This window comes from Rutilus rutilus (assembly GCF_951802725.1).
Source record: "Rutilus rutilus genome assembly, chromosome: 9".
NCBI classification, from domain to species: Eukaryota; Metazoa; Chordata; class Actinopteri; order Cypriniformes; family Leuciscidae; genus Rutilus; species Rutilus rutilus.
The window spans coordinates 37382140-37408566 of record NC_140223.1 but is presented as its reverse complement, the minus strand read 5'-3'; the positions used below and the strand labels follow the sequence as shown (position 1 = coordinate 37408566).

General features: G+C 38.3%; 2 protein-coding genes across 6 annotated transcripts in view; one reads left to right on the top strand and one right to left on the bottom strand.

The window, feature by feature from the left end:
* tgfb1a (transforming growth factor, beta 1a) overlaps positions 1 to 2799 on the bottom strand; it is a 30223-nt gene extending 27424 nt beyond the window's left edge. Inside the window, exons 1-3 of one of the 5 annotated variants that reach the window (XM_084419792.1) lie at positions 2562 to 2799; positions 1423 to 1496; positions 875 to 1285 (exon numbers count right to left, since the gene is read on the bottom strand). In XM_084419792.1, coding sequence (XP_084275918.1) covers positions 875 to 1199 — 325 coding nt within the window. In that variant the 5' untranslated portion in view covers positions 1200 to 1285; positions 1423 to 1496; positions 2562 to 2799. Of the gene's footprint in view, positions 1 to 874 lie in introns of all 5 variants that reach the window. The other 4 variants (XM_084419791.1, XM_084419790.1, XM_084419789.1 and 1 more) reach the window with 4 other exon arrangements.
* A 4050-nt stretch (positions 2800 to 6849) lies between these two features.
* LOC311297483 (cyclin-dependent kinase-like 1) overlaps positions 6850 to 26427 on the top strand; it is a gene marked incomplete at its 3' end in the record, with an annotated part of 60582 nt that continues 41004 nt past the window's right edge. The window contains exons 1-8 of the mRNA XM_084419787.1: positions 6850 to 7115; positions 9760 to 9954; positions 10048 to 10169; positions 11571 to 11643; positions 13884 to 13974; positions 14669 to 14869; positions 17941 to 18023; positions 18100 to 18156. Of these exons, the coding sequence (XP_084275913.1) occupies positions 9787 to 9954; positions 10048 to 10169; positions 11571 to 11643; positions 13884 to 13974; positions 14669 to 14869; positions 17941 to 18023; positions 18100 to 18156 (795 nt within the window). The 5' untranslated portion in view covers positions 6850 to 7115; positions 9760 to 9786. The remainder of the gene's footprint in view (positions 7116 to 9759; positions 9955 to 10047; positions 10170 to 11570; positions 11644 to 13883; positions 13975 to 14668; positions 14870 to 17940; positions 18024 to 18099; positions 18157 to 26427) is intronic.

Sequence of the window (26427 nt, the reverse complement as noted above, 5' to 3'; positions counted from 1 at the left end):
TTTTTAATAGAATTTCTTGGTAAAGATTGGTACTCGAATCTGGTAAAAAATTATCTGGTGCCTAAAAGTGCTTCATTTAGTGACTTCTTAATTAACTTAATTGCTTGTTTTCAAAAATACGATTTAATACCACTAAGTTACATCAAGGGTCAAATAACAGAAATGGCACATTAAAGTTAAAAGTTACAACTGCATGATGAAACCATTTTTTGTGAGTGTTTACATACACTGTACAGGTCTGGTATAAAGAATGTTTTTGTTTTAAGTAAATAAATAGACATTTTATATTAGTGTGAGTTTAAAGCTGCAGTCCGTAACATTTGGCACTCTAACAGTTAATAAACAGAACTGCATTCGTCTTGAGGATGAGCAATGTAGCTGGAGCTACTTCTCTTTGTTTATGTCTATGACGAGTGACGCAGGTACTGGGCTATTCCGCAGTGGTACAACCCGAACCAGTCTAAAATAGTCCCAATATAAACACTTATTATAGGTGAACCGTAGTGATTCAGGATAAGACAAAAACATGGTTTGAAAAATGGATTCATGATGTACTCGCTTATTATATACATTTTGGAAATTTTGAACTAAAAAAAAAATAATGGACTGCAACTTTAACTTATTTTAGTATGTGAAAAGAAACTGAGCACAGATACAAGAAACAAGAGACATGAGATACCAAAAATCGGTTGCAAGGGAAATAGATTATACTGTTGTGGACAGTCATTATGTAGTAATTATACAGTTAGACCGTGATTATTGTGCAACAAAAAAAAAAAAAAAAATCACCATTCAACACTGTCATTAATGAATAGGACATGATTTTAGATTATACTTTAAAGAAGTCAGAAAGAGGACACCTCCAAGTTCTTACCTTGCCTGATGACGAACTTGTGCACCTCTTTGCCAAAGTAGTCCTCATCTTCAGCCTGCAGAGGGACAGTGTTCAGCTTCATTTCTTCGCTCAGTTCAACAGTGCTGTTGTACAAAGAAAGCAAGGAATCTGGGATCTTCTGTCCATCATCGTCTATCTCAGATTCTGGCTCTTTGGCCATGCGTAGTTTGCTGAGGATCTGACCACGGATAGCCTCTATGCGTTTCTTCTTCACCACCTCCAGGTCCAGAGTCTTGCAGGTGGACATACCACCCGTTCCAGCCACCATGCACAGGGCCGTCAGTACCAAGCAAACGAACCTCATGGTGCCAAATCTGTGCCCAAACTGTCTATTGGAACAGTTTTAAGTAAGGAGAGAGGCTCACCAAGAATCTGTAATTGACGTAGAGCCTTTGGATCAAACAAACACAGTAGTGTTGCAGGTTATGGAGGTGATGCTACCTGATGATGATTCTGGAAAGCACCTTGAATAATAGCCAACAGAACAGCTGATGTCTGTCTAATATGGGAAATTCCTGACACATCACCTGTTTCAGAGCTCCATCCAGACAGCACAGTGCAGTTTAGCCAACTGGAGCAACCGCTCTCCCATATAAACAAACTTAGAGACACACAAAGACCATGCAATTAGTAGGCTACACAATGAACATAATGTAAGCATAAATCTGTAAAAACAAAGAAAACATATACACACATAAACAGAAAAGTTTTTTCCTTTCGGCACAACTTTATCACAGACTCACTGCTATAGCAGTGCAACACAGAAATGCTTGTTCAAATCCATGTGTCTGGACTGACTATTTTTCTCTCCTCTAGTCTCTCCTCTAGTTTCCCGCTGTGAAAACATGAAGAGGTCCGGATATAATGGCACGTCTGTAACCTTGTTTTCTCACTAACTTTCCTCTTTACTCAGTTTTATTTTTAGCCCTCCAAGCTTCTCTGGTCTTGATGCTTTACTTGATGTTTTGTCATCTCACACAAAAACCTCTAAATAAGTCTTGCTTAACTATTTCACTAAACCAGACAACCTCATCTTGTTGCATCCTGCATTCGTAACAAGACAAAGGGCTGTGTCCACTTAAGAAATCTTAGATTGATTTTTCGGAAGCATCCAGATAATCAGATAACAGTAATACTTAATTTAACATGCAAACATCATGTTAGGAAAAAAGCTGCTTTTAGAGCTCTGGCTGTAAACCATTCAAAACATAGTAAAGAAGTTTAAGCAAGTTTAATAACTCTATGCAGAGCAAAGGCTTCACAATCCATCAGTAAAAATAAGTAACAGTGTTTTTTAGATGTTTAACATGGCTCTTTAAAGACTACAACCACGTTTTCTCTCCAAACAAGATTTTCCCACTACAAAGGCGAGTGGAAAGATTCATTTACATGGCTAACCAAACACACTGCTCTCATATACATCTCATTTCACTGAGAGGAAATGAAAGGAAAACAGATCCTCTTGGAAAATACCCTGACGTTTTGGCTCTGATGATGTCAGGAAAATCAAACTAACCACGTCCAACCCACGAGCTTCGAGTGACAGATGGAGTAAACAAAAAGAGCTAAACAAATGAACCGTCCATGAGTGCCCAGGCAGTAAAAGCACGTGAACCGCAGCAGTGACAGCAGTAAATGTAGTGCAAATGTTCCTTCTCTTCTCGACCTTCTTTTCTTCTGTTTGTCCACTTTAATGTCTTTTGGCTTCAGTAAAAAAGTTCTTCAGACACTCCTTCTCTCTCGTACAGCACTCTTTTGATCAGCTCCCTCTTTTAACACACTCCCTCTCTTCGCTTGTCAGAGCTTGCTGGTGACAAAATTAATTGTGAGAGCTTTACGTTCCAATAACTTCTCTCTCCCACTCATGCTCACTCACTCTGTTTTCGGGTTGCCGTTGCTTCACTATAGAGCCGAGAACTCTCCGCCCAGGAAATGAGGCTAACAGACTCTCTGAAATCTGCTCCTCACACAGCACTTCTCTTATACTGGCCAGGAAGCCCTTTGCAGCTTTTGGGGAACACACATAGGCTACACAAAAATACACAGTGAAAGGACAGACAGTTAAATAACATGGGCATGACACTAATGTCTGGCCAAACTAACCACACACCTTATTAAATGAGTGCCAAGGTAAGATGATGACAGGCACACTGGAATGCTCTCTATTATACAAACACACTCCCAACCTGAACCCCGACCAGCTGCACAACAGAACACTGTTATGAAGGCCACATTTATGTAATGCGGTGAGCTGATGTTCACTTTGCTGTTTATTTTCTGGCCTCTTGATTGTCATTAAATAGATGTGAAGTTGAAATATTAGACACATGTGATCCAAATCCACATTTGGCTGGCTTGAGCATTAGAAATTTTTTAGGAGCATCACGATTTTTTCTTTAATAACAATGTCCTCTCTGTGCTGAAAGAGCTTAAGCAGCTTGCACATTAACAGAATTGTTTATTTTAATTATTCAACCTGCACAACACTCTCTAAAAACCAGTTATTTGCATGTTCTCAGATAATCTCACTGCTTGATTAAAGGGAATCTACAGTATAGTATACTTTGCTGGAAAATAATTCCATCATGCATTTCCATAAAGCAATAACATTAGTAAAACTTTAGCACGGTTTTCATTTGGATTTTCTTTGATTTGCTTTAAATGTCAGAAAATGAAACAGATTCACATATGTTGTTTTCTGAGTTTTGGGAAGGTATAAAGCCATAGGTATAAAGAGACTATTTCTCATAAAATAAAGCAGCTTCAATATGTTTTGACAGTATCCATTTTCATCTGTGTCTGGCACCCCCTTGTGGACCTGAAGAGCAGTTAAATAATCTGCTGATTTCAAGTCTTGACAGTAAATTCATGCAATTTCAAATACCTATTACTACTATTTATACTGGCCTGCCACCAAATGAAAAACTATAAAAAAGAATGAACACTTACCGTGTCTTCGACTGGTCAGATAAACAGATAGCCACACCACATCAGACTGCTCAAAACATCTTTGAAAGCACCAGAGTTATATCCTAGTGTTTACTACTCAGGAAGTCACACTAGTATTACCGTACTTGTATGCATCTCGGCATGTTGGAATAGGATTAAGTGTTTTAACCACAGAAAAAAATATTAGTTTTACTACAAAATACTCTGTATTCTTTCTTAGAAAGAAAGTTTGTTTCTCTTTCCAGAAATTCACAATTTCCTAAAACCCCACACTATGGTTTCTCTATATCAAATATCTAAATGTACACTGAAAAAAGTGAAACATCAGTGCAATTCATTCAAAGTATATATTTGCATTGGTCCAATGGAAAATTGTGATTTTCAGTTTATACCTTCTGTTTTCACTTTGCCTCAAAGTAAGTGTTACACCCTCTAAAATGATACTTTGGATTAACTTAAAAAAATTGATGTAATTTGTTACAGCTAATTTTTTTAGTTTTTCTCAAATTGTATTTATGATTTAGTTAAAACCATAAATTTTGATTAATGTCAAACCAAAATTTTAATTTTTTCCAACTCAACGTTTTACCTTTACCCAAAGTACACAGCAAAAACTCCAGTGTTAAATTAACACTCAAGAGTGTTAAAGTTAATGAGATAATTAAGTGATTAATTGAGTGATGATTGACTATTATTGAAGACACCTGATGTTAACAAGCAGAATCACTGAAGGAGAAAATCACAAATTGTAAGTTACCATTATGGTGATGTGTGTTTGCTTTAGTTGGGCTCTAGACCATTATATGTTTACTTTAATATTTGTTTGGCTGTTATATCTGAATTATAACTGCCAGATGAACAAAGAAAAAAAAAAGTGATCTGATGGTGTTGGTTATATTATGACAATCATCATTTGAACTTGATCACTGAACTCATTAAGATCCTTATTTCTGACATAGGTTTATGTTGTTTATTACAGAATAACTGTGATTCTGCATAAATACCCAGAATTGTTGATATAATATAAAGGATTTCTTAAAAGTTGTTTTGGGAAAAAAAAAAATCTTTCTTTTAGGCACACGCAGACGTCAAGTTTCAGTCTATGCATCTCAACAATGGTGACAAGCAAAATATTCAATTAGGAAAAGGAAATTACATAGACAATTCAGATCATAATTTATTCATACCGCAATGCATGATGGGAGCCATTAATGAGTTGTGATTGGTGGCAGCCGCTGCAACATGCTTTATTATTGTCACCATTGTTGAGATTCACAGGCTGATTATTGATGTCTGTGTTTTTAAATAAATTAATTCGAAAGTCTTTTGATTAGAAAAATGTTTATTAAATATTATGGATTATATGAAAAATTCTGAAAATCATATGCTGTAGAATTACAGAGCTGATATAATTGACAAGTTAAACCAAACTATCTCAATAAGTTTCATTCTTCAGATCACAGCATGATTATGTCAAAACATAACCAACACCACACTTTTCTTTGTTCATCTGACTGTTATAAATCAATAACAGCAGACAAACAAAATTTAAAGTAAACATATAAGGGTGAAGAGCCCAACTAAAGCAAACACTATTCTCCCTAATGGTAACTTACAATTAGTGATTTTCTCCTTCAGTGATTCTGCTTGTTAACATCAGGTGTCTTCAATAATGCTCAATCATCACTAAATTAATCACTTAATTATCTCATTAACTTTAACACTCTTGAGTGTTAATTTAACACTGGAGTTTTTGCTGTGTACTTTGGGTAAAGGTAAAACTTAAAATTTTGGTTTGACATTAATCAAAATTTATGGTTTTAACTAAATCATAAATACAATTTGAGAAAATCTTAAAAAATTAGCTGTAACAAATTACATCAATTTTTTTAAGTTAATCCAAAGTATCATTTTTTTCAGTGTAATGTTACATCAGGTTACTGTAGGACAAGGTCTAACTCTGTCCAACACCATTTGTGTTTGTGGGTACAGCCAACACTGACCTGTGATCTTTCTCACAAACTGAAGCCAAGGAAACCAGGCTCCAAAACAGAGAGATCGCTAGGCTGGCACCAGCATGCACTTTTGATCCCACAAACTCAAACTGGACTGTGAATCAGAACACTGTGTGTGATTATTTCCATTGTGCTCATGAAAGTATGAAAGTAGCTATAGTCCTTCTGATCATTTCTTCAACCGTATTAACCCCTAGAATTTGTCTTTAAAAAAAGGAAAAAAGACCTTTAACCTATGTATTTGTAAAGAGCTCTTTAATTAAATGGTTTCTGTTGGAATTAGAGAGCCCTCTATTTGAAACTGTTACTGGTAAAAATGGAATTACAGCTCTCTAATTGAGAGATCTCATCCTATAACAGAAAAGTTGACATGGATTAGAAGGATTTACATCAACAGTTGAAACAGAACCACACAGGCACACATCAGTATAGAAATGCACACAACAAATCCACACACAATAAATGTATGCATTGGAAGAATGCACCAATAGACTGTTATATGGTGTGCAAAAAAATAATAATTGTGATATTATAAAGATGTCAAACTTTATATTAGGTAAACTAACGGATACAATAGGGGCTTAGTTACGCCCTTTTTTAGGGCTTGGCCCCTAAATATATTTTTTCCTCATAAAATTTTCCGTGGACCTCTAACACCCCCTTGTGGCCTTGAACCCCAGTTTGACTTTAATCCATGATAGAGGACACAAGAAATGTAAATAAGTGTAATGTAACGTTATAGAGCTATTATAGAGCCCCAGTGCACAATCAGCGTCCACATAAACCATATACGAGCCTCACGGAGAGGAAGGGTTGTGTTGCTGTCAGTGATCACTTACACCTGCTCACTGAGCTCACAGCCGCTAGCTACAGGTATGTGCCGTGGATGAGAGACATTGAGGTGCAGCCAACAGTTCTTGTTACTGTCATCGCGTCGTCTGTGCGTAAGAACACTTCTAAAAGGGCTCAAATGAGTGGACAAATCGACGACTCTCCGGTGACATTTCCATAAATTGTCACTGATCTAGAGGAATGAATGCTTTTGTCTACTAGGATGGAGCTTTCTCGAAGACAATGCCTCAGGAAAGTGCAGGCACTAAACTAAAAGAACTACGTGTTTTTAGCTCATGAAGAAAACCTGCGACTGTATTAAACATTGAAATGATGTTCAGAGTCAAAGAGGAAGAACTGTTATTCCTCAACGAGGAGGAGAAGAGAAAAGCTTTGTAATTTATACGAGTCATTCCTCAGGTAAGGTAAGGTGACCAAGCAACGTAGATTGTGCTTTTAAATCACATTTACATTTTAGCTTATTTGAATTAGATATATCAGTCATATTGCGATTTTAGCAGCATGTTTTTATTTAAAAATCCTTCTCATAAATATTTAATTTGGTATTCATTAAATAGACAGAAGACGAAAAAAAAAAACGTTTTTTTTCCCCCAATGCCCACTGGATGACAACATTACAGTGTATATAAATATGCAAACGCAACTAAAGTTGCTTTAAAATAGGTAATAGTCCTACTAATGGCCAACATGTGCTTTATTTGTGTTATTTGAATAGTTTTGGAAATACTCGATGTCATTTTATTACTATTGTAATTGATCATATTAGCATACGCTGTACTGTTTTGTCAGATAATATCTAAATTAACTGTTTTATTCAAGAAAAAAAAGATTGGATATCAGGTTATACATCAGCAAAAAATAAACGCGTGCAAACTTATGTGGATAGGGGAGAGCGGGGCACAACCTAACACTTTTTGACTTTCTCAGTTTGTTTCTCTACTTAGGGTTCAGAATATACATTTTCCTACATTAATTTCCCACATGATTTGACACATGACCATATGACAGCTTAAAATGTTATCTGACCTAAAAAAAATTACAAGACAAACTAAAATATTTAGTCAATTAAATGCAATTATTAACTTTTTAATATAAAATAATGGATTTTTTTAATAATTAAAATTAAACAAATTTTTGAGTTTGATAAATAAATAAAAAACACTCTACAAAAAACAACTATACAGCATAGTTCAAACATAATAATTAATCATTTCTGAACATTGATTCTCGGGTCTTTATTCACCTCTTTCTCATGGTTTCTCAATAGAATTCATAAAAGTTGTTAATGTGAATTATATCACTAACATCCTAGAATAGCATAGTTCTAATTGGGGCACATTGTAACGCAGTGTTACAACCATAGGTTACAACATGCCCCACCTGCGCAGCTGGGATTTAAAAGTTGGTTAGATAAGGAGTAAAGAACTATCTAAACTGCTAAATAACAAATTGGAGATTAAAATAATAACAGATTTGTCTCATTGTATATAAACACTAAAAACTGAGATGAAAAAATTAACTTCAGTTAGAAATTTACTTTAGCTACGGTTAAATAAATGTTTAGTGATATCTTCCAAAGATTTTGGCACAATTTTATCACTATATAGTGTTGATATGGCAACTAGTATATACACTAAGATTTATCATGCTGGCATGTGTGGAAGCTTTTAAACCATGTGTGTTACAACTAGCCCCGCTCACTCCCTACTCCATTCTAATTCACAAGTTTACCTTCAGCAGGGTCAGTGAAAACAAATCTGCACCACAGAATTATATTCTAGAGAATTTTGTGCTTCCAAGTTTGAGGCAGCAGATTGAGGTTCATATAGAAATGGTTTACTGTGTTTAGTGTGGAAGAACTTGACAGGCTTGTACAAACCCCTTTGGAATGAATTGCAGTGCTGCCTGTGAGCGGTTCCATTGTATTATCTGACCTTTCTGATCCTCTTTTGTCTGAATGGGAGCAAATCAGTCTTTATTTCCAAAAGAATGGAGCTGTTATTATAGCAAAGGGTGGACCAACCTGTATAAATTATCATGGTTTTAAAATTAATAGTCCATATGTGGAGGTGTTGTACAGGTGTCCATACTTTTGGACATGATGGGCCCCATCTTGCACCCAGCGGAATTGACTTTGTAGACCGATGCATGTATCATTCCTATTTTGCACCCGACGCACAGCGGACTTTTCCCTCCACAGACGCACTTCGGTAAATGAGGGAATGAACTTGCATTCAGCGAGACAGCAGGGGCGGTTCAGCGTAAAGAGGAGGCGTGTTCCGGCGCAAACGTTCCCTGGTGCTATTTTGCAGTTTCAGAAAACAATTCCGCCACAGACCAGGAAAAACCTAGTCTAAAGTCAGTGGCGCATTATTCAGATGCTATTTTAAAGGCGCATGCTTGGCCATAATGTAGCGTGTGCACAACGCGCATACACTTTGCTTCTCTCATCTAAACAGACGCAGCAGTTCCCATTTTTGCAAACCATACATAATTACAAGGAAATATATTACCACACAAGGGAAATCATTGTAGTGTCCATGAAGATGTGAAAAATTAGGCATAAATCTAGCTTACACGTTTACCCAAATTATAAGACGCCTGTTTAACCGAAGGTAATTTGGGTGGGTTTCTCCCATCCCCATACAATGTCACTCCTCTGTCTTTTACGGCCCTGATGAGAACGTCGGTCTCCTCGGCTGTGAACCGCTCCTGGCGTGCGCCTGGCAAATCCGCCGTTATAATAGCAATCCGCCATGGAACAAGCGGGCCTGCTCTTAAAGGGAATGTCAGATGTCGCTCTGGTTGGTTTATTTCACGTTACGCCCAAACCACAGCTATGAGTAATGTAGCTACTTCAGACCAACCCATTTTAGATTTGCGTCGAGATCCGCCCACATAGTTACTTGCGTTTAGTGTATGATACTTGCGTTTCAGATCGTTAATATAGGGCCCATAGTGTTTCTCCCAGAAATTTAAATTCTGTCATTTATATTGTTTCACACCATATGACTTTGTGTGTTTGTTTGTTTGTTTGTTTGTTTGCAGTATGTAGCCCTTCATAATCTCTGTGAGATGGATAAGTATGAGAAACTGGCTAAGATCGGCGAGGGCTCGTATGGAGTTGTGTTCAAATGCAGACACAGGGACACAGGTCAGATAGTGGCCATTAAAAAATTTGTAGAGTCTGAAGATGACCCAGTTATCAAGAAGATCGCATTGAGAGAAATCCGCATGCTGAAGGTACAGTAGATGGTAGATATAGAGACTGTATGCATACAAATCCCCAAACATTTGCACAATTATACATAAACATTTCCATTTTTATCCATATAGCAGTTGAAGCATGTGAATTTGGTGAATTTGCTTGAGGTCTTCAGGAGAAAGAGACGCCTTCATCTGGTCTTTGAGTTCTGTGAGCAAACTGTTCTAAATGAACTGGACAAGCACCCCAGAGGGTCAGTCATATTCTCCTCATTAAAAACTAATCCAAATCTTAAAAATGACAGGAAAATAAAGCAACTTCAATAATTATGGTTTAAGATATTTGGCCCCTATAGAAGATTATCTTGTGTTTTTCTTCTTCTTTTGAACTTTTCTTTCCTTTTTCTTACCATTACTTTTCACTCCCATATTCAATGACCAACGCAATAAAATCAACCAAATTGAATATACGGTTATACAATTTCATATGTTTATACTGTTATCTCTAAAATCAACATGAAATTAGAACTGTCCCTATTATGATTATATTCTCATTGCAAAAATGTTTGCCTTTGTAATATTGCATTCATAATAACTTGTCCCACCCTAGAATCAACTTTCCTTTCAACTTCTCCTCTCTCACGAACTGAAATGCCCACTTTTCATAAAGTAATCGATTCCTGATCTGACCTAACGTTTTTTCGTCAACAGTCTTGTTTTTCAAAGCTCTTTAGCTGGTCAGGCCACAAAGGCTGTGGCTGCCCAGCATTCTCTCTCTTTCCCAGAAGGCCTTTCAGTCGTAACCTTAGCTTCTCTTGAAAACAAAGGAACTGGTTGCCAGGGACTACATGCCCATGGTTACTACAGATATATGGGAGCTGCAATGATCTTTAGAAAACAAGAGAATTTAACTGTTGTTAGATCCTGCCAACTACAGAATGCCAAAAATGTTTAATCAGGAAAATCTAAGGGCATTTTCAGACCTGCATTTTCCTTTTCCGATACAGGGACTTAATTTGTTACAATGTTGCAATTTCTTATTAGTTTGCTTTCACATGACAACAATTCAGAGCGTACCAAAATGTTTTGCAAGTCACATGTGAGTAAAACTGTCCTTTTATTGGTCATAATTTCCTCTGTGTCATCCGTCAAGATGTATTGACAAGTTCGCTCTGCAAGCTTATTGTGGCTTTATCTGTAGCTGTTGAGATGCACACAAACACACAAATGAATGTAGCCATCATTCCCAACTCTTACTGATAAATTGAATATATTTAATTTTATTTCAAATTTATATATATAAATGTATTATTACATTTTTTATATAACACATTTCCCATTATGAAATATGATACCGCTTGGTTTGTTGGTCCATTGGGTCTGAATGCTTTCTCACCTCAACTGAACCGCCCCAATCTTTGTTTCCAATTGGGCTGAGACCACCTCAGTCAGGTGATTTTGGTGCGATTGTTTTGGTTTTGGAGCACAATTGCTGTGTTCATATATGCATTAACAAACCGAACTAAGGGAGAAAACGCATCAGGTTCCGGAACAAATGAGCCAGGTGTGAAAATGCCATATAGTTGATTTATGTCTGTTTCTTGGTCAGCAGCCTTAGTCTTTATATTAATATTTGTCCTTTTTTCTCTCTTCAGGGTTCCTGAGGCACAACTTAAGAGTATTGTGTGGCAAACTCTACAAGCTGTGAACTTCTGTCACAAACACAATGTCAGTATGCACAGCCTCTTTTTTAGCCTATGTGTGTCAGTTAGGACTTCTACAGACAACTGTGAAAGGTTGCACTATTACAGTTTTTTACAATCACTTTGCTACTATTTTCAGAACCTTGATGTCATTTTTCAAAACTCTATTTTTCAAAACATTGCATTGTGCATTCACATCTTTAAAGAAATCTTGCACTTGCACAATCATTGGTTCAAAAAACTAATTTACTGTGAAATACCATTGAAACATAACTATAGATCACCCACACACAAGCAACCGATAGTTTCACTGTGTGATTGTTCGTACAATCATTAAATATTGTAGAACAAAATAGGTGATACAGGTTTCATTATGGTACTACATGTACAGTAAATACATCTCTGTAAAAGTACTGCAGTAGTAGAGAGAATACTACAGACACAGTGGAATCATTGAACAAAGTTTGTAATATATTGATGCAAAACACTACAGTACAATCACAACATAGGTTTATTTGAATCAAAGCAAAAATAATTAGCTATGAAATAGAAGAGAAAAGACAGTACTGTAAAACATCAAATGCAGTGTTCCTCAACTTGGCAGAATTGGACAAGCAATTACAAGGGCCTGCATCTATACAGTGCAGTACTGTCAATACTGTAAATAGTCTGAAAAGGTGGTACAGTATTTGGGACCATAGACACAGTGTCTGATGAAGCATTATGATAAAATATTAGGCTACATCCATGGATATTGTAGTCTAATTGGTTCATGCTCCACGCTAATTGGTGACAATGAATCTCGTTATCTTGAAACTTTCATGATTTAAACATGGAAGATTGTTTGTCTGTTTCCATACAACTATGCATTAAGAGTAATGCAACAGTTACTTATCATTTTGAGCAGTTGTATCTATTGATAGTTAGATCATTGTAAGGAAATTAATAGACACTCATTTGAAATGTAATGTGTGAATTGCCTTTTGAAATAGTAGTACTTTGATGTTAAGTTGTGTCATATTGAACAGGTGATTTTTGTTGAATGAACAAATGATCTAAGTTTTATGTGTATTGTATCCAAGCAATTGAGAAAAGGGTTAGAGTTTTGACATCAAGGTTCTGAAACCAGTAACAAAGTGATTGCAAAAAACTGTAAAGAGCCTTTTGGGAGGAATGAGGAGACAAATTTTTTCAGTCTTCATGACCTACACCAGACTTTCCGTGTGCTTTAATGTAAAGATTTTTCAGTGGCTCTTTCTGCAAGTTATGATATGCCATACCAGTAGGAGGCAACAAGTGTTTGTTTGTTTGTTTGTTTGTTTGTTTGTTTGTTTGTTTGTTTGTTTGTTTGTTTGTTTGTGTGTGTGTGTGTGTGTGTGTGTGTGTGTGTGTGTGTGTGTGTGTGTGTGTGTGTGTGTGTGTGTGTGTGTGTGTGTGTGTGTGTGTGTGTGTGTGTGTGTGTGTGTGTGTGTGTGTGTGTGTGTGTGTGTGTGTGTGTGTGTGTGTGTGTGTGTGTGTGTAATAAGCAAATCCTTGATTCATTCATTCAACAGATTTTATCAAAAACATTGATTCATAGAGGAACAATAGCCAAAATAGCTGCAAAATTTATCTAACATTTAAGTTACTCAATATGAACTTTTTGTTCAACTTTTACTGTGATATTGCTCACCTATATAGGAATATGACTAGCTGTGAAACATGAAAACATAAAAACAAACTCTTAAACAGAATATGGACCTTTATTGGAAAATGACATGCATGCACAGTGCACTATACCTACAGTCGCTGTGTCTGAAATTGTCAGAGTAAGTATTACATTTGATGAAGAACTTACTAGGTGGATACATATAATATGAATGCAATCCTTACTACAACTGCCATATTGTCATGTGACCTACCACGTCATATGTGCAGCCTCCATGCATTTACAAATGGTCTCCTGTTGCCTCATCATGGGATTGTAATGTCCATTGAATGCACACTTCAGAATCTTGGTGGAAGTAGTAAGTCATGAATACTATGAATTTGGACACAGTTCAGATACTGCTTTTTGAAAACTATAAAATAGGCATATTCAGACACAAGGGAATGACACTTATTGTGCTAGATTGTTGCTAGATCGGTTCTATTGCCTGTGGTAAGATATTAATTATTATTTTTTTAGAACGAAATTGTCTTTTTACAAATCCCTGCCTTGTAGTAGTGTATGTGTATTTTGTGTATGTATCTCTGACAGTGTCACTCTTTGTGTGTGTATACTAGTGTATCCACCGGGACGTAAAACCGGAGAACATTCTTCTGACCAAGACTGGTGTGATCAAACTATGTGATTTTGGCTTTGCTCGCATCCTCAGTAAGTGACTTTGTCTAGCTCACACACTCTCTAGCCATTTATGTGCATTTAGCATCTTCACTTCATTAATGACTTATTTATATGTCCTACCTATATCAGCTGTCATGCGTCCTGAGCACACTTTCAGAGCAGCGTGAGTGTCAGCCAGTCAGGGTCAGCTTACATCATCCTTGGGTTTCAGTGTATTGTTACTATAGGCTAACACAAGGTCTATCCATCAGCATGTTGTAATCCTTTCTGTATGATGTACATGTAATTCTGAATCTGTGCATGTGTAGCTACTTAACCATGTTTTGGGCACAAATTTGTACCCAGAAGTAAGCTAAACATGGCAATTGCTCCCAAAACTGCCTTTTGGGTATTGTCCTCATTTGTAAATAACAGTATAAAAGTAAAGTAAATAAAGTTTTTTTTTTGTTTTTTTATTAGCTAAACTACAGATAGTTATGATGTGGGTTAGGTTATAGTATTTAGAACTAGCTGTTAATAAAAACAATAAAAGTCTATGTAAGTTCCCCGTTTTGTTAAAAGCTGTGTGTGTGTGTGTGTGTGTGTGTGTGTGTGTGTGTGTGTGTGTGTGTGTGTGTGTGTGTGTGTGTGTGTATGTGTGTGTGTGTGTGTGTGTGTGTGTGTGTGTGTGTGTGTGTGTGTGTGTGTGTGTGTGTGTGTGTGTGTGTGTGTGTGTGTCAAACAGCTGGTCCAGGTGATGATTACACTGATTATGTGGCAACACGATGGTACCGGGCCCCAGAGCTCTTGGTCGGAGACACTCAGTACGGTCCCCCAGTTGATGTCTGGGCCCTTGGTTGTGTCTTTGCTGAACTGCTGTCTGGAAATCCTCTTTGGCCAGGACGTTCTGACGTGGATCAGTTGCACCTCATTCGACAAACGCTGGGTACTAAAAGAAAAAGAAAGGAGAATGTTTGTGCATTTAAAGTGATATACAAAAGGGTCCAAAAGTCTGAGACCACTTAAAAATGTGCAATATAACAATTTAAATTTGAGTGAATTTAAACCTGAAAAAATATATATATTTTTTTTTTAAATAATGTATTTTACAGTAAAACTAACAACAAAATATCTTCTCTAAATCTAGGTCACTACTCAATAAAGCTCCATCAAGAAAAGATCAGATATCCTTGCTTCTATTGGAGCACACAATATGCTTTTTTGGAACATTTCTTTAATGTGACTGGAATAACATGGATCACAGAACACAGCCACTATACAATGATTGTCTGTGTTTTTCCCATTAGCATAGTAATTGACTGTTTACTTGGCCCTGTTAGTTCTGTGACTGTATAATGAACATACAAATAGAGTTTGTTTAAAAAACCGAATTGTACAGAACACGGTAGTGACACAAGTGGTATTTATTTTGTGGTTCTTAATGTGACATTAAACATTGATTCAAGATATAATAACTAAAGGGTTCACAATACTTTAGTTGTAGAAAATGTAGAAAGGACAGTCCTGTTCACATACACCAATGTTATCAGTTGGAATCACTACAAAATTACAAAATAAGATTTGCTTAATCTGTTTATTGACCTTTTACAATATTTACAGGATAAAGATACAGGAGAATAGTGAAAAAAAATATTCTTCCCACATCCACCCCCAAAAATACAAATTAAATTAATTAAATTAAAATAAAATGAAACTAAATTTAAAAAAGCACTACCTCAATCCTGCTGTTTTTTTGTCCCCACCACTTTTTAAAACATCTTGCGGCACGAATGTACCAATTCTACAAATAAATAAAACATCTCCAGTTAACTGTCAGAGCATTAATTTCGTTCGTTTTTTAAATAAGAGACGATCTAGCACTGAAATATGTTTTTTAAATCAAGTGATCAAAGTGTTCCTTGCCGCTGCAATCAGTCTCTTGTGGCTCGCACACATGCCGCACTCGCACGTCTTCACTTGGACGCGCGCTTCAATCCGTTGCGGATACTCTATTCGTTCTGGTGAAATTATAAAGCATAATGCACACAAACGTGTCCCTGCTTGATATACAACCACTGATGAACATAAACGATTTTGATGAGAGAAAAAAATATATTGTCTGAGTGCGGTTAGAACCCAGAACCTCTGACACGGTTGGTGAAATTTCTACCACTGGACCATTAAAATACACGTTGGTAAGGTAGGCGGATCTATGTATGTATTCACACGAAAATTCTTGAGCTGACTTGATGTAAAGCCACTGGTTGCACAGTTGATTTTTTTCCCTCTGAAATAAATACCAAAAAGTCATAGCTGAGACTATGTGCATGATTATGCTGTATTATTCTACTTGATAAAAACGTATTGCAGCGAGATTATGCGTGCAATAGAACTAGAACAGCTACATCCGTGTGACTGTTATTCATGCGCAATTAAGCATCCACATCAAAGAGCAGGGCCTCGCATTTCAAGTTCGCACAGGGCCTCGCACCCCACCTGCGATGGCACTGAACTCAATCAATAATTATAGAGTGTAATGCAAAGTATGTCAATCGTGTATGTTGAATCATTAAAGTTTAGAAATAAAATAATTTAGCCATATATTCAGTGTACACACATATATTGACAAACAAAACCTTAAAAATATAAAGTACACAGATGTCCACACCACACATACATGTAACCTATATAATCACACACTCCTGAACAGATTCAAGCCACAATCATAATAACATCTTAATGCTTAGGTTGACAGACTAGAAGTACTACATATTTTAGAAAAAAAGATAATGAAAGTTTTTTTTTCCCCAAATTAATTAAGCTTATTACATCTCGCAGAAATTCATTGAAAGATGGAGGGGGATTTTGTTTCCATAGCCAAGTACACCTGGCTGCAGCCTGGGGGACGGGGCTACACCTGGGACGGAGCTGCATGTGTCGCTCCACCCCACACTTACTCTGATTGGCATATTCGTCTAGGGCTAGGCAGACATGATAGAAAATGTGTTCGTAGTTGGTGTAGGTCAGAGTAGTGCCTGGATTGATGAATGAATGTCATCAATCAAGTTACAAAACTGTAAAAGAGTTTCAGGATAAACAAGAGGACCCAAGAGTGAAGGCAGGTACAGAAACAAAGTTTAATTGAAAAGGGAACAAAAGCTTTCTGCTGTCAGGCGGACGCAGAACTGGTAAACACAAAAGTCGATAACTTGGCTGGTGAAACACAACATCAGAGGTCCCCGAGTTTGGTAACAGCGGTCAGCGAGGATGACAGTCTTAGGCCAGTAGTTGCAGATATGCAGGTAGCAGTGAGGTTGGAGACCACGAGCAGCAGGATGGCTGGGCAGAGAACAGTCTAAACAAACACGCAGACAGGACAAGACAAGGTTCTCCAGAAGTGGATTAGCTGAGTAGAAGGTAACTGCTGATAGTACAGTTGTATGTATGCCTTGTCATGTTACTGATAACGATACTGATACATCCTTTTTATTTTCCTTTCTCATACTATGGTGATAAGAAATAATCAAAATGATAAATAAATTATTTAGCCTAATTCATAATTCATTCCTCTAACTGAAGACCTCCTGTTGTCGATAATTAACCAATTCCTTTTTTTAAATGTTGTGGGGTCGTTCGTGTGTTAGCTTAATTTACTAAAACAATCATTTCAGGGACATTGCGAGTTACAGGCTAATGAAGGCTTTGTGAACCGCACAGCTTTTCCAGTTTTTTTTTTAAATTACATTCTCCTTCCTACACCAACTATGAACACATTTTCTATCATGTATAGCTATGAAAGACGATGGAGCCAATCAGAGTAGATATGGGGGTGCATCTGCAGGCTGCAGTCAGGTCCTTTTCTCCATAGCTGGAGAAATCTCTACACTACAGACAATACTGTCCTGTGGGACATTCTGTTTTCAAGGGGTCAATTGTATGACTAAAGTTTAGTCTAAATCTCTATAAAAAGCCAGTTATACACAGGCTCCTAACATCTAAACTTTGACCCCCTGATAGGTGACTTGATCCCACGTCATCAGCAGGTGTTCCGGTCCAATGTCTTCTTTAGCGGAGTCAGCATCCCCGAGCCTGATACCATGGTAACATAAATACCTACACTTAAAAAAATATAATAATTGTGAAAGGTAACTAAATTTGATATTGTTGTTGTTATAGGAGCCGCTAGAGAAAAGGTTTCATGATGTTTCTCCTCATGCTATTACTGTGATGAAGGTGAGATGTCAATACAGACATAAGTATCATATACCACTTTTTCACAGACAGTGACATTCTTGACCTCTGCCAAAGGTCGCAGCTTAATTCAAAAATGGTGTGTAAACATCATGAATGGCAGTCAAACAGTAGAGCAGGACACTACCAATGCCTAGATCAGAAGACTGATTCCCAGGGAATGCAAGAACTGATTAAATGTACATCTTGAATGAAATGTAAGTCGTTTATAAAAAGCATCTACGGAATACATAAATGTAAATGCATAACATGAGTGAGTTAATAATAACATAATAAAAAATGTTGGTAAATTGAGGATAATAGAAGTTCTGCTCTCAAAATCATTATGGTTACTCACGTAACCCTGGTTCCCTGAGATTACTGGAACGAGCATTGCGTCTGCTTTTAGCTTGAAGAACAGGGATGTCCAGGTTATAAAATCTGATAAAAGTGTATGGCAAGGACAACCTTGCCACACAGATATCTGCGATGGAGATTCCACAATCCATCTGGAAAGTCTGCTTTGAGACTGGAAGTCCTTTGCTGCAGCCTCAGAAGCAAACAAACAGATGCTCTGATTGCCGAAACTGGCCTGAGCGCTCAATATACACTCTCAAGCAGGCCCGGCCCTAACCAATTTGGTGCCCTAGGCAAGATTTTAAGTGGCGCCCCCTTGCATCGCAGTACAGTACTTGCACTGTTAGTGTACATACTCACAAGAAACTTAATAGCTTTGTTTTAGACATTCTTTTATTTAACTAAAACAATTGCACATTCAAAATACTAATTATAATAATAATAATTAAAGAAACAAATAAAAAAAATGAACTCAACATATGAAATAAAATATATATAGCTTACATAAAGTATTACATTTTAAGACTCCCGAAATGAAGTGTAAACAAGTGACATTACCTTATATACAATAGAAATGCGGAACTGTGCAAAATAAGACATTAGTATCTTATCTTATCTTATCTATCTTATCTTATATATCTTATCTATTTGTATATTTAAGTAGGCACAGAAATACTACAAGGATTTGAATTAAAAAAAAATGAAAAGATCAAAAGATGAAAGAGCTCTATTGGTGTTTTTGGTCCTGCCTTAAATTACTTCAGAAACTACACCACCACCTCCTTAATCTAACATGACTTGCTACAGCTTGACTTTCCTGCATTTTCTTGAGGCAAAGTCATCTACAACATCATCATATGACAACTGATTAGAGACCACATGGTTGATGCTTATGATGGCAAGTCCACTGAGACGTTCTTGCATCATAGTAGATCTCAGGTAAGTTTTAATCAGTTTGAGCTTTGAGAAGCTTCTTTCAGCAGCAGCCACTGTAACAGGAAGAGTGGCAGAAATTCTCAAAGCAACCCACATGTTGGGGTACATTTCTGCCAGCTTCTTCACATGCAGGAAGGTCAAAAGTTCCATGTTTGTCATATTCTTTGATGGCAATGGTGGGAAATTCTGCATTTCCCTTGCAAGTTCAATGCCATCAATGTCCGGCTGACTGTCATGGGTCAGAGCAGTACTTAGGGTTTGACACTTCTGTAGCAGGTCCTCTTTTGCTAAGTTGGGGAAATCAAGGAGCACGCCAAACGTGTTATTCACCTCTCCAAGATTCTGAAATCTCTCATCAAGTGAAGAGATGGCAGTATCCACGACCACATAAAAAAATGTGGTTTCCATTTTTCGCAGTGCATCTTGTATGGGCTCATCTGGAGACTCATAGCCAAAGTGTGTTTTTGTGGTTCTCAAGCGCTTTTGTTTGAGTTCAGCCTCCACGTTCATCTCTTCACACATCTCCTTCGCAATTGTCTGTGCATCAGAAAATCCAGTGTTTCTGTAACTGGTGAGGGAATCTCTTGTTTTCTTCAGCAAGTTGACAGCTACATCAAGCTGCATGGAGGGTGACTGCATCAGTTTACTGACATGCTGGATCTTGCAGAGAATGTCATACCATATGGCTGTACAAATGCAAAAGCGATAGGATCCAATCTCCTCAGCCAAAGACTGGGCTTCAACTCTCACCACAGGGTCTGCAGTTTTTTCCCTCACCTCCAGAAGAGCCTCTCGGATTTGCCCAGCCTGATACCTTACTGCCTCAATGCTTTTCACCCTGCTTTCCCATCTGGTCTCAGCCCATGATTTCAGAGTGATTTTTGCATATTTCAAGAGGACATCCCACCTTTGGGTGGAGGCTGAGAAGAGCTTGAATAGCTTTGTCAAATGCCCAAAGTAGCCAAGGGCATCTGGTGAGCTTTTTGCAGCATCAGCTACTACCAGATTTAAAGTGTGCGCACCACATGGGACATAAAAAGCTCTTGAGTTCAGCTGAAGCAACTTTGCCTGAACACCTTTATTTTTCCCCTTCATATTGGCGCCGTTGTCATAGGACTGGCCTCTGCAGTCCTCAAATGGGATGTTAAGTTCCTCTAGCCTTTTTAGGATTAGAGATGACAAATGTTCTCCTGTTGACTGCGCTGCCACAAGAAAGCCTAAGAAATGCTCTTTTACTTGAGGAATGTCTTCTTGTGACACTATCCTGACTATGACAGAGAGCTGTTCCTTATGACTCAGATCCGGGGTGCAGTCTAAAATGATGGAGAAATATTTGGATATTTTTATCTCTGTCACGATGTGTTCTATTATTTTAGAACTGATGGAGTCTATCAGTTCATTTTGAATTGTTTTGCCAAGATAATGTACATGACTGCCAGGTCCACTTTCCACCCTACTGACATGCTGCTTCATCACTGGATCAAATTTGGCCATGAGCTCCACCTCTTTCAGAAAATTCCCATTGTCTGGTTTATGTAATGTGTCTGTGGAACCCCTGAAAGCCATGTTTCTTTCAGCTAAGGACTGAATTATTGCCACCAATCGATGTAGAACGTCACGCCACCTTTTTCTCTCAGCCTCAACAAGTGCCATCTCTTGTTTATCTATTGTGATCCCTTTTGCAAAACGGACCTCCAAATCCTTCCATGTTGCCATGTGAGCATTATGCTCCTGGCTATCCTCATGGACCTTGAGCAAGTGACTTGCATTTTTCCAGTCCTTTAGTCCTTCCCTATTAAGTTTGTACTCTCTTTTAGAAAAAAGTTTGCAGCAGAAGCAGTGCAAGCTATCATCTTTTTTAGAGTACATAAGCCAGCTTCTTCTGACTTTTTCTCCATTGATTAAGAGTCTGTTAAAATGGTCATGCTGACATCTTCGTCCGTCTTTTGATTTAGGGAATGTGAAGCTGTTTTCTATTTGAAATGGACCTCTGTGAACCAACTCTGTCCGTACCTTATCAGTTAGAGGAGATGACCAGTCAGCTGGGTCTATTGGAGCAACAGAAGGTCCGCTTGATGCTGCTGTATACCTGCTAGGTTGTGCTGCTGAGGTGGAGGCGACAGGAGGAGTGCTTGATGCTTCTGACGTGGAGGCGACAGGAGGAGCGCTTGATGCTTCTGACGTGGAGGTGACAGGAGGAGCGCTTGATGCTGCTGAGGTGGAGGCGACAGGAGGAGCGCTTGATGCAGGTGAGGTGGAGGCGACAAGAGGAGCGCTTGATGCAGGTGAGGTGGAGGCGACAGGTCCAGGAGGAGCGCTTGATGCAGCTGAGGTGGAGGCGACAAGAGGAGCGCTTGATGCAGGTGAGGTGGAGGCGACAGGTCCAGGAGGAGCGCTTGATGCAGCTGAGGTGGAGGCGACAAGAGGAGCGCTTGATGCAGGTGAGGTGGAGGCGACAGGTCCAGGAGGAGCGCTTGATGCAGCTGAGGTGGAGGCGACAAGAGGAGCGCTTGATGCAGCTGCATCACTGCTGGTTTGTGCTGCTGAGGTGGAGGGAACAGAGGGATTGGCAAGGGTGGGACTGAGAAACCTCAGCAGCGCATCTGAAGACAGAAGAGGAGTATGTGACACCAGACTAATAATAAACACAATATTTTAAAAAATACAATAAAATGAAATAATATAAATGAGAAACCTAGAGATATAAATACATGATGTAGACTATAGTGTATAATATACAATGTATTTTTTCAGATACAAATTATATTAGTAATTCATATATTAGTAATAATTTAAATTTTATTGTCATTACAATGAAATTCTAATTAGCAGAATGCAAAAGAATCAGTAAACTGCAGTATAATATTGCATGTGGGAATGCTAAGTTATGCTCTAACATTAATGATGTGCACTTTAATACAGGTGTAAATTTTAACATGATAAACACACTTTATAGACAATATAAGCTGTAACACAGTTAACAGCTGGCGTTACAACTATGGAATTATTATTATGATTATATTAATGGTATTTTGATTAATTATTACAAGCTGGGAAAACGTGAGATAATGATGTCAATGAAATTAACATTAATACACCTGCTGATTAGATCTAATATTTACACATTTGTCCGAGGAAGGTACTCATATTACTATTTTCCATAATAATAGCGCTAGGCTTATCTGTTAGTTAGAACCATTGACTGTTAATATTTTGGTTAGAACTAGCAGATAGCGCTGGTTATTTATAGATTAACGTTAGCTAACCACCATGTATGCTAATGACTATAATGGCATTATTGATAATTGGCACCAGATAATTTGGGACGCTTTAAGTTTGACATATTAACTTTTGACGCAATAAAAACAAAAACCGAATGGCGGCCGCGGGTAAAAGCGGAAAGTTCCTTACGCGGCTCTGGCGCCCCCCCTAGGGTATAGGGCGCCGGCGCCCTTAGCATTTGCCTATACTGCCTATGCCACGGGCCGGCCCTGCTCTCAAGGCCCTTGCGGGACAGAGCTAACAGCGCTATCACCTACGTTCTGAACAGGGTGGAGAGCACTTTTGGCACATACCCTTTTTTTGGCCAGTAATGTCGTTGGTGCCGAAATCAAGGCAGGAAGGTTCCACAGATAGAGCCTGCAAATCACCAACTCACTTCGTGTTTCATTTTTCATTGACACTGTTGACTTTAGAGAGAACAGCCGAAGAAGAAGACTGTAGCGTCATCAGACCCGCCTAACGAGACCTACCACTCGAAATCTGAAATAGAGGTGTTTCTGCAAGACTTTAAAGGCAGTCAACCCAGCCCATTTGGGGGGCTGAAATGCCATTTGTCTGTGCCACTGCACAGACGTGAACCAATCAGGCTTCAGAATTCTGAGAAAACAGGAGTTTTTCCCATAAGCGGAGGCTAAAAGCAGACGCAATGCGAGTGAACCGTATCGAAAGGGAACCAAGACAACAACAACAACAAAATAAAACTACAATGATCAGAGTCCAAGCATCACGGCTCAGGTAGACCATAATACAGTAAAACCATGGCCATGTCCCTGTTCATATGTAATATGGGGGCTTTAGTGTCTCTGTATGAAAGCATTATTTTGTGTATTATGTAGAAAAAAACAAATAAAATTGTCTCTTTGTTTTAATTGGACAGCAATACATTCAGCCATGTCTCGCAACTAGACAAATATGTTTTTAAAATCATTAGGATTCATAAAAATTAAGGTATCTAACCCAGGGTTACCAGGGAGTAACAGAAAAAAGAATGTGATTAATTTAATAATGTAATAATGTGAAGACCTTTGAAAACTATTTAAAAGAAAATTTATAAAAGGAAATATTACTTTTATAAAATATATATTTTCACTTGGTTATTAATGTGGCCAATTGTGATCAGTTTTGAACTCGAAACTGGCCAAAGCGAGCGCAGAATGTGGCGCAACAGAAAAATTGATATCCGGGTTTTGCACAAGGTTTATGCGTGGAGTCAGAGGCAGCTCTCTCTCTCGTGCACGGATTTCCTGATGAACATTGATGCCCCGTGGAAAAAGAAAGAAACAACCTCCTAGATTATTTCTATCAATGGATTTTTGTGAGTGAAATGGAAAACTTTTTTTTGCATTAATTATGAATGACATTGAGATGTTGCCAATTGAGTAAAACGCACATTCAACTTATAAATACCACAGTGTATGGTGACATTTATATGCTCTATTAGCATTAGAATATTGCTAAAGAGTTTACAGAGTTTATTTTTGATTAAAAAGGAGAAAGAAAAGGAATAAAGGGGACGAGATACACCTATGCCTCTCTGGAATTTTCTATGAGTTTAGCAATCTCCTTGGTAAGTCAGTTTGATTTATTAATTGTTATTAATTATATTGTTATTAGTGTGTAAGGACAGCAAAAGAAATAAAATCGATGGGAAAGGTTAATAAATGAAATAAAATTTAGCTAATGCTGTATTTGGTAAATAACTGCAAACTATGTGGTCAATTATGTGACGATATATTATGTGTGTTAGTTGAAAAAAATAATCACAGACATTGCATACATAAAGAAAATAATCTTTATTTGAAGAATACATGTATGTATATTCAAGATATTCAAGTTCTTTGTAAAATGTATGATGTACGATGAGTAATTTACTTTCATGAGTTAAAAGCTTCATTGTATGTTTTTACAATGAAGATATTGATGATTATTTTGTGACCTTGTCTGTTCAAGGTCAGTTTTTTTTCTTCTGTGAAGCTGGTAATGCTGTTTGTGGAGTTGTTTAATCATCCTCATCCTCTGCTTATTATCCAATTATCGTGCGGGGATCTAGAAATGTTTTATAACTCATTCAGTTTGAGTTCTGTTTCAGTCATTGTGTCCACATAACTTTCGGTACTATTTGAGTGCACTGAACTCAATTTGATTTAGTACATACTATACAATATTTGGTGTTTGTTGCAGAGGAGCAAGCAGTCAGCACAAAGAGAGTCACACTAGTGAGGTTGATTGGTAATTATCCTTAGGTGAAGAAAGTTCCAGGAAGTGGGCGTGTCTCCCAATAGAGTGACAGGAGAGTGACTAATTGGGATTTTTAACAGCCGCCCCCAAATATGACAACATATTTGTCCAAAGAAATCTCGCTCATACAGTAGGATCAGTGTGACGATCTCAGCCACTCGAATGCAGCCATCAGAACTGGGCAGGACCTTGGTGACTGTCCCTATGGGCCAGGAACTACGAGGGAGCTGGGGATCCATCACCATGACAACAGCAGAAGGTGAGATAGAGGGACCATCCATTTCCACTTCTGACGGGACTGAAGGCTTGGGAGATAACCCAGAACCTGTCGGCAAGGATCTGACTGTGTCTCCACTTCCTATGGGTCAAGAGCTCAGAGTCAGCATACATTACTTGTGGAAGGGACGCGTTTCGCCGCCCCATCAGAAGAATATTTGGCGTTATCGGATCTGTGTCCGAGATGTTCGATGACACATAGCCAAGGGGTTTTGAATTCATTATCTCTTCAACTTTTATAATTACAGTGTGAAGGACTTCCTCGGTCACAACTTGAGTTCCTAAAGTGACACGCAGGGCATTTTTAATAGACCTCACCTCATGTTCCCATGTTCCTCCAAAGTGAAGAGCATGTGGCGGATTGAATGAGAACTTGATCTGCTGCTGTGCCAGTTTCTCTTGAAGTGTAGGGGCAAGTTGAGCGTAGGCTTCTCTGAGCTCCCTTTCGCCACCTCGGAAATTCGTGCCCTGGTCGGATATGAGTTCATGAGGACGTCCTCTCCGGGCTACGAATCGCCGAAGGGCTAGGAGGAAACGGTCAGTGTCAAGACTAGACAGGAGCTCAAGATGGACACATCGGGTGGTCTGACATTTGAAAAGAATGCCCCATCTCTTCTCATGCCTTCGGCCTATTTTGATGGTGAAAGGGCCAAAACAGTCCATACCAGTTGACCAGAAGGGGGGCTTATGGAGACGGAGTTTAGAGGCAGGCAAGTCAGCCATGCGAGGAACAGAGGGAGAGCTTTTCCATTTCTTACAATCTACACATGTTTGCTGAACCTTCTTAATGGCTTGACGGCCACATAAGACCCAGTATTTCCGCCGAAGATGGGCAAACACTCTTTGTGGCCCAAGGTGATGCAAAGAAGAATCAATTTCAGAGATGATCAGAGAGGTAATATGATTCTTAGGGTCCAAAACAATTGGATGGATAACATCAGGCTCAAGATCCTCACTCTGACGGAGCCGGCCGTCCACTCTAATCAATCCTGTAGCCGGGTCATATTCTGGGGCTAGTTCAGCCAGGCGACTTTGAGGAGGGAAATCTCGGCCACTTTGAAGTAGCTTATATTCTTCAGGGAAATCCTCTTTTTGGGCTTGACAGAGTAGATGGAGCTCTGCTTGAACATGTTGTGGCTTGGTGGAGTCCAAGGATTGGACTGAAGGATTGTGGCTGAGTGTGCT